This window comes from Lycorma delicatula, chromosome 7 (assembly GCF_047948215.1).
Source record: "Lycorma delicatula isolate Av1 chromosome 7, ASM4794821v1, whole genome shotgun sequence".
In the NCBI taxonomy this organism is placed as follows: domain Eukaryota; kingdom Metazoa; phylum Arthropoda; class Insecta; order Hemiptera; family Fulgoridae; genus Lycorma; species Lycorma delicatula.
Genome location: NC_134461.1, coordinates 8214411 through 8224344, shown reverse-complemented (window position 1 = coordinate 8224344; position 9934 = coordinate 8214411). Strand labels below are relative to the sequence as shown.

Below are 9934 nucleotides of genomic sequence, written 5' to 3'. Positions count from 1 at the left end.
TCTTTTTCCTTTAGGAGAAAAATCAATATTTGGAAAGAAGACATGCCTAAAAAGACATGCTTTTTAGCAAATTTTTTCTGGGTTTTACAACAACATTTTTGGAAATGACAAAATAAAGTTTTGGAACCCATTTTAAACATTTTTCATTTAACATTCCACATAAAACTAGTAACTTTGTATTTAATTGGCAAAACATTTAGTATACCATTACTTGTTCTTTAGAGCAGAATCTGAGCATCTTTTGAAGGTTGTAACTTGGAAAACAAACTGTATCCAGACCTATGTTTATATGAATTTTTTTCATTATACTTATAAGAGGAATAAACCAATAAAAAATGGCAAACTATAAAAAACAAACAAATTAAGTGTCAATAGAAGTCTATTTATTGTATAATAATTCACTTGGAAGAAAGAGATGAAGTATAATGTAGCTTCATATTAACCTTTCATTAATTTGAGTTCTCAAAATAAATAAATATAAGAAGAAGAAATGATAATATATGCACATGAAACGGAATGAAGTTAGTCAACTTTTAAAAAAGATAAATAATACTTTCTTTAAAACAAAATTATTGCTGCAAGGGTTATTATGTTAACTTACCCAAACAACTAATAACATTTTTTAAAATCTATTGAGGTCAGATGCCAATGAAAATTTTAAAGAACACAAAATTAAAATTTCTAAACACAACTTAAGTACTACTACTGTTTTTATGGAGCTTATTTTCTTAAAAAAAAAAAAAAAAAAAAAAAAAACTGTGGTACGAAATACTGCTCAACTTACATGAAACCATCAAGAAAACACAAAATAAATAATAACATAACCAGAAACAGTTCTTCATGTGAACTCTTAAATTTCAAAAAATCAACTTAAAACTAAGCGTTTCAAAATTTGCTATACAAGTGCAGCATTTCACGGAACAATGAAAATTGGTTTTTAGTACTGTAGAATAAAAGAAATGTTTTTTTTTTTTTTAAGAACATGTACTAAAGTTGAGTTACCCTGCAAAAAGTTTAACCATGGTTTTTTAACTTCTGACACAAGCATCGAGAAAGTTTCTTTATCGTACAGTATATAATAATTATTGCATAACAATTATTTATATAAACTTATTACATTTGGATAAAAACTATATAACAGAAGCAAATTTTTAAAGTTTCATTAACATAATATACAATAATGTTTAACAGTAAGCTGAAAAATACAAAGATACATTGTCTTTTCATTTCATTTAAATTAGGAACTACTCCAAGATTATTTATAATATATCTATTATTCTCTGTCATCGATCGACTGAGATTACATTTTTCTTTAACGATAATGTATATTTTGTTCTTTCAACATAAAAAAATAAAAAAACAACAATAATACAAAAATGCAACAAATTTTTATTGAAATCAAAACAACGATTCCTAACTACATCTGCCCTCCCCTCCACAACTATTAAAACACTACAGTTTTGTACTCTGTAAAATTCAAACCTGCTGATTATGAAGCAAAATAAAGTCAAATAAAATGGGAATAATGACTATTTACAATAAGATTTACAAAGCACAACGAGAAACATTTTGTTTTCATAACAGATATACAACCTTTTTCTTTTAATTACATAGATGGAATTATTAAGTTGCAAATACATCATTTTTCCCATGAAAACAATTAATAACAAAATAATAATAGAAATTTGATGGAAAAACAGCACTTCATAAAATTACAAATGCATACAATGATAATGATAATAGACATAATTAAAAGTGTGCAATAAAATAATAATTACATGACAACGGATCACAGCATGTAATAAATAATATCCTCAATTTTATGAAATATGATGATAGGATGTTAAAAATAAAAATAATACACAACTTTTTATACAATATTTGATACTGCATAAATACAACATATTTTATTTATACATTATTAAGTGCATACACACACACACACACACACACACACACACACAAAGAGATGTGTTCAAAAAATAATGTAACACTTTGTGTATAGTCACTACTACAACACAATATTTCAGTTCTTATAAGTGAATTAGTCTAGCCTGACCTCTGGAAGTATTTATCACATACCAAACCACTTAAACATGGTAATACTGCAATTTACTTATAACATCTAAAACAGTGTATTTTCATATTATGACTCACATTTATATATAAAATATTTATGTTAAAACTTGATATAAAATTTAATAAGATTGATGAAATTTTGAAATTGTCAATTATTATTTATTTACCAACTCTATTCAAATGTCACAAATGGTCAGAGGTCAAACGATAATGAATGAACTGGTTATAATAGCGGTGACACTTACAGTAATCTATGTGTTGGCTCTTCTGCAATGACCTTAGTGTTAAATGCTGCTGGAGCAGTATAACTGCATTCATTTACTGAAACCTGCCAAAAAATGAGATCCAACTACCTACCTGTCTTTGGTAGATTGCTTAACAAAGATCTATTCTTAGAGATGACCAAAGATTCCAGTTTTAAAGGTAAAGGGATATTTATTGAAGTTTATTTACAAGTTCTTACAAGCGCCATTACCATAATAGTTGCGGGTAACTTGTGTCAAGTCGCCCCTCCTATGTCATTAACTCCTAAAAATACTCCATAGGAGTATGAAATACAATTCTTAACAATAACAAGCATTGCATGTCGTGCATGCGATGTTAGAGAAAATGAAAAATAAAATGTTCTCTTCTTCACTGAACTGACAGTATAACTGCACATCAGTATGTCAAGTTGTACCTGAAGTGAATGTGTATACAATGGAAATTATTACCACACAGTAAGCGACTACGATAGATGTTTCTTTGTATCTCATTAGATGCTTTATACGTGTCATGAATGTACAAAAAACTGGAAGAGGTAGTATAAATCAAATATATTTAATATCTAATATTCTATTTATATTTCAATATTATATCCCTTTTCACTGTGAAACAATACATCATGTATCTTGCTTTATCTTGTCAGGGAAAGTCATTAAACAGTACTTTGCAAAATTTAAACTCTTCCCTTTCTTCCGATAACTGAATGCTTTAGCATTCCTGTGCTGATTTAACTACTACAATTTCTTATACCCTAATTTTTTTTTAAAACAAATGAATGGAGGGGAGATTAATGACTTTAAAATATCAGTTTTATTCCTGATCTGCTAAGTAAACCGATTTACAATAAATATCTCAACCTTTAAGTCTGTGATTTCTACTAGTTTGCAATTTGCATTATGTTGTTTAGTATACAGTTATTAATCAACAATTTTAAGTAACTTACATTTATCATAATTATTATTTTTTATAAAACAGATACTGGTATAATTAGAATAATTTATATACTTTTGCTGGCAAATTACATTATAATGACCAAAAACAAAAAGTAAATCATGTCTCTTAAAAAATTTAAGAGAGGGGTTACCTTACAAGAAACAACAAAATTTTAAATTACAAGAAACAAATAAAAAATAAAATAAAATAGCTATACTAAATCGAGTAAGAAGTAAAGATTCTAACGATGAAAACAAGTTATGATAGGATCACATCGAAAGCAGAAGCAACTTTTCACTGAATCAATTAACTACCAAATGCAATCAATTCACACATCTCCTCTTAAATAGTTAACTGTATGTAGAAAAAGGCATTGTCAGTACTTCACACAAAAGCAACAATGAGGTGAGACTGAAATAATACTCTTTGTCAGCAAAGGATGCATTGGTTGAATTAGAAAAAAAAGGCTTGAAAACTTCAGATATCAAAATATTAAATCTGTAAGCATAGATCTTTTTCTGCAGAGTCCTTCAGTCACTTAATAATGTTTGATTATTCAAACATGTTAGCTAAAGCAATAGAATAAAATGAACACTCACACTGTTGATTAAACAGGCATACTTAAAAAAGTATATGTAATCGTAGATGTATGTGAATAAAGATCATAAAGCCTGATTTCAACTCAGAAAGCTTGTTAACGATGTTTTTAAGAAACATATAATCAAATTATTTAATTAAAGTAAAGATATCTATTTAAATTAACCCAAAAAAAAGTCTCTGAAGGAGGAACTGCAATGATAAATCTGTGCAATGCTAAGGGCTTGATTTATAATTACCCAATTTACAACCATTTCCCAGGAATCAATTAGATTGTTACAGTAAGTCTACTGCATAATAATTTCTGGGAATGCTTCTATTTATAATAATGGGAAAATCTGAGTGTTGTATCAATTACATTACATAAAATGTTTCATTATTTTTTTAATCATAGCTTGCATATCACATAATATATGTAATATGTGTATATATAATATTCTTATTTACATACGTTTCATATTTACAATATTACAATATGTAATTAAAAATAATAAAATTAAATCAAAGGAAAGAAATCTGTTTGAATATGGGCAATAATAATAGTAGTAGTAATAATAATTATAATAATAATAATAACAATAATCACTAAATTATAATCGATACAATAAAAAATATAATAATAATAACAATACATTATTAAGTATTTCTTAAACGCTTCACAATTATTAAGTACACAATATATTATTTTTCCCCTAATTTATTTTTCATTTAATATAACATTTCAACAAAAATATAGTCCTTATTTATTTGTTTTATGATGACTCATTCAGCCGGTTAAGAGAAAAATACAATGTATGACTGAGATAAAAAAAATAAAGACAGAGAAAAAAGTATTTTAGTTTTGTTTAATAAATCAGTGGTCCACATCAATATTTCCTTCACCGAACACTCAATTTACATTTGATGTACGTTTTACTTACATTGTATTATGCACGTATGGAAATCATACACTCCACAAACACACATATATACATCATACACACAAAAGTGTGTCCACACATCCAAAGCAGATAAATACATATATCTTCATGTGCAATAACTTTCCTCTTATAAAAATAATGGCAGTTGATAATATTACCGGTTGATCTGAAATGACACGGAAAAAACAATTATTACTATTCACGATCGCAACATATTCATAAAACATATTTATTTATATACATCATACAAAAGATCTACAATAATTAACTCAACTGTATGTACAAATGTAGGAAAATTAAAAAAAAAATCACAATACAAACAATAACAATGATTGCGATACGGTAGAAATAATGACAAGAAATAAGTTGAGATTAGAAAATATTAGCCAGTTCCAGATTCAGCAGATATAGAGTAATAGATGGTTTAAATATTACAATAATTTCTGGATTCGAAACACGACTGTGCTTCGAATTGCTTCCACATGCACCATATTTGCCAGATTTAGCTCCTAGTAATTATTTCCTGTTCCCAAATTTGAAGAAATGGCTTGGTGGGCAAGATTTGTTTCAAATGATAAAGTCATGGCTGAGACAGACACCTATTTTGCAGAGCTTGAGAAATCGTATTTTACTGAAGGAAAAATAAGCTGGAAAGGCGATGTACTAGGTGAATTACTTTAAAAGGTGACTATGTTGAAAAATATTTAAAAAAATTATATGTATAAAGGTATTCACAATTCACATTAACTTCTGATTTTATTCAAGGAACTGAGAATGGAGACATGAAGTACACAAAAATGTAAATTAGTCAACCAATAAGAAATTTTTGAGTGAAATGACCTACTTAAGCTGTATGAGACACTATTTCTTTAAAATTTATAATTACTCTTGTTTGAAAATCAGTAACAGTACTGAATTACCAATAATAACTAATTATTTTAATAACTGCTGATGAATCTGTGAGATTTACAGAGGCCTTATAACTAGTAATAATTGTTTCAATTTTATTTGTCTTGCTAATGGTTTCATTAATATAACACATATATAAACCTCTATAAATAAATTAACACCTATTAGGTGTTATAAACAAACCAGTTTCTATAGTAACTAAAGCATATGCAGTGGACATCTAAGCTTAAATATAGTCACACACAGTCAGTCGTCACTTCGTACAGTATTAAAAGTACATGGTGAAATAAATGGTGATTGTTATAAGGTAAATAGTATCATTTGTTTTTTGAAGGAAAAAGAAACATCTGCAGTTAAGATTCATCACTGGCTGTTCAGAGATCTATTGTAATAATGTAATGAGTAATGATTCTAAAAGAAAATGGTACAGAAAATTCAGGGAAAGGCAAACTAATTTACGTGACAAAGAAGAAAAAGACATGTCAAAAAAACTGAACATGTCAATCATGATAAACATCCCTTCATAATTACTGAACTTAATGAAAATTTTCCTCAAATTTCAATGTCTTTGACAGATTGAGTTTTGGTACGTATTGTTCATGATGGGTACAAAAAAACTGACAAATGTTCACAAAATGAAAAGAATGAGAGCAGTGGTTTTTCTTCAGCGATACCCGAATAAAGTGAATTTTTGACAGTATTATTATTAGCCAATGACAAGACATGGATTTGGCTCATCAATATTGAAACAAAAAAATATCCAAACACTGAATGTAAACGCTCACTGAACAAGCCCAAAAAATTTTAACAAAAAAATTATAGCTAGCGAACTTTAAAGGAATTTTGTTGGCAGAATTTAAGAGGCTGGGTGCAAAAATAACTACAGACATTTATTATGAAATGTTCTGAAAAAGCTTAGATGAGTAATGCAGAATAAACTGCAAGGGGTGCTAACAAAGGTGATTGTTTTTTTTTTATGACAATGCAGAGCCTCACACCACCGCTAACACCAAGAATGTACTAAACAAGTTTAAGCGGCAAATTTTTAACCATCCTTCTTCTTATGTCCTGATTTGGCACTATCTGATTTTCATCGGTTTACAAGATTGAAGAATTGGTTGGCTATTTGACATTTCAAAAGTAATGATGAACTAACAGATGAGTACTTTAGCGGCAGTGTTCTTCGAAGAGGGAATAAACAAGCTGATGTTACTTTGCAAGTGCTTAAATTTGCACACTGACTATGTTAATAAATAATATATGCATGTAACTTTTATACGTAGTAATCTTATTCAATTTATTTTTATTACTTCACCAGAGGTTACTTCATAAATAGTCCTCATTCATAAGAAAGTATGAGGAATATTCTAAAAGTAATGTCTATTTCAAATTTGCCATTATGAATATTGATGAATTGTTCTTGAACAAATATTACGGGGGAGAGAGAAATACTATTCCTCCTGTGATAAATAAAATCATACGAGCCTCAATATTAGTTTTCATTTCAGAGTGATAACATGTTAAAAAGCGCCTCCTCGTTATTTTGTGTCCAAGAAGAGAATGCTATTGATGCTCATCGTTATAAAGAAATTTACAGAAATTTTTATCAGATACTTGAAAACAAGCATCCCAGCAGACTTTCATAAAGAACATTCTCTAATATGACAACGCACACCTACTTGTCACAGAAACCATTACAGTTTTTATACCAGTGAGAAACCAAACTCAACTGCAACACAGTCCTAACCTTGTTTTCTCTATATAATGATATGATTTGCAAAATAACATCTAAAACCATTCAATTTTGCTGACAATGAAGAAGTGAAATAAACAGTTAATACATTTTTATTGGAATTTGATGAAAACTTCTACAGAGAGATAAAAAATGTTTTCAGCAGAGTTAAGTGGTTATCTGATTCCTGCTAATACATAAAGGAAAATGAAAAAAATAAAATCTCATGTTTATCCTAGGATTTATTATTTTTCCTACTAAATGCACATTGCAAATAAAAAATTAACAATACCTTTTGAGCATCTCTTGCACATTAATATGTTCAAATAAAATTTTTTTTCTATGCGAGTTAAAAAAAAATACATTTTTATATATATATCATGTTAATAATTTTAAATTTAAAGCCATTTTCAAAATGATGTTTTTCAGTTTTCTTATGACTAATAATGATTATCACTAGCCGAGATATTATTATTTTCTATATACATATTTATTACAGTTGTCGCTTAATAAAATATCACTAGAATCATCTTCAAACTTAAAATTACTCTGATAATATGCAGTAAAGGTGAAATGTCAGTAGTTTGTCAGAAATGCCAGTTATGGAGTTACAGAAAAAAGTAGCAATTATAAAAATTGAAATCAGAAAATATTATTTAACTCACGCAAGTTTAAAAAATTGTGTGCGATAGTATAAAATTCTAGCAATAGTATATAATATATATTATATAATAGTGTGCGAACAATATAATATTTTTTATTTGCCATTAATCAGTTTGAAACACAATGAAGTATAACTAATAACAGATGACATCTGACAAACATTGGAACTGAATGGGAACTTCATAGTGAGAAGACAGCCGATACTGGACTGCGTAATACAAAATTCTGGATAAGTTTGATGAAAAACATTTTAAGATACGTACCCCTTTTGGGAATGCAGGAGTATATTTATTATTGTAAGATAGAGATCTTAATTTTATTCACTATGAACAGTCTTAACATTTCATTTATTTAATTTTCCTCATATGTCTGAATTGCAGAAGTGGATCGGCCAGGAAAGTAATGAACTGGACGTATTACATACATTTATTTTCAATTAATACTAACCAAACATAGTTCCAAACTAGGATCTGAAATGCTAAATACAAAAAAAAAGAAGTTTGAAATTCTTCTGCTTAACTCACCTGGTGTTAATGAATCATCAAAATTGCAATCAGCACGTATTACAATGCTATATAAACCTGTGAGGAGGTGGTGGATGTGGCCTGTGATATGGAGGTGGAACGTAAGACACTGCAGCCCTTCTATTATAGGTGTTGGACATAACATGACCACCAGGTACAGTATTATGGTGGCTACTGCTGTTGGAATGATGCGAATGCGTATGTGAATGTGCATGCGACGGATGCGGTCCATCACCCAAATCCAATTCTAATTCGAGTTGTTCTTGTAACTGTAACTGTCCTAACGATGCGGTAGCCATTGCAACATCTGGCATTATTTCTGACAAGTGGCTATCGCCTTCAGGTGGAAGGCAACACTGGAAAAAAAAATCAACGTACGTTCTAATTAACATGTATAATTTAATTTAAACCACATGATGGATAAAAAAATGAATTAAAATTAAAAAAATTCAAATCTAATAACTTGATTTTGTTTGTAAATGTGAGCACAGGATTGGCCAAAATTATGTAAATGAGTGAATAAATCTAAAAGGATGAATATGAGAACTGTGGTGGAAATATTTTTTTATTAATTAACTAAATGCAGTGATATGAAATAATATTTTTTACACCTGATGATATATTATATATCTTGCTAGGTTCATAGTGAAGCTATATAATTACCTAAATATTAGAGACAAGCTAATAAAGACTACAAAAAAAAAAAATCATCATTACCTAATCAATTTTGGGCTAAATTTTTTTCTTCATTTTGTTATACTATCTTCAAAACAAGAAGTTCTTCAAATATAGCACTTTGTTTTTGTTCTCTACCTGAGATGAAAGTGTGCGAAAATAACTTTTCTGACATCAGTTTTCATTATAACTGCTGCATGTAATCACGAAAAAATCATGCATTTTTTATTACGAGATTTGCAATTATCAGTTTGGGGAAATAAATAATTTGAAATATTGATAGAAGATAACTTATTAATTCTAAAATACCAAAATATAGATTAATATTAATTCTATAAAGTTTTAATAACAATTCTAAAATACATACAATACTAAATAAATCAATCCATAAATAAATAAAAATAATAGAAAACTGAAGATGGAGAAAAGAAAAAGAGGTAAGATAGCACATGAGAGAAAAAAATTACTTTTAATTATTATAAATGTTAAAAGATTCAGAATAAATAAAACAACAAAAATTACTTAAAATTGTTAAAAAATGAAGAACATCTTAAAACAGTTCCATACTTAAAAAAATAATTGTAGAAATCGAAAGTTAACTGTAATCCGATACCAAAAACATATTTGGCTTCATCATT

The 9934-nt window shown here is 28.1% G+C and overlaps 1 protein-coding gene across 3 annotated transcripts in view; it reads right to left on the bottom strand.

Moving 5' to 3' along the window:
* Positions 1–723: 723 nt before the first annotated feature.
* LOC142327334 (BTB/POZ domain-containing protein 7) overlaps positions 724–9934 on the bottom strand; it is a 59776-nt gene continuing 50565 nt past the window's right edge. For all 3 annotated transcript variants that reach the window (XM_075370279.1, XM_075370278.1, XM_075370280.1), the window contains exons 15-16: positions 8622–8977; positions 724–4959 (exon numbers count right to left, since the gene is read on the bottom strand). In XM_075370279.1, the coding sequence (XP_075226394.1) occupies positions 8669–8977 (309 nt within the window). In that variant the 3' untranslated portion in view covers positions 724–4959; positions 8622–8668. The remainder of the gene's footprint in view (positions 4960–8621; positions 8978–9934) is intronic.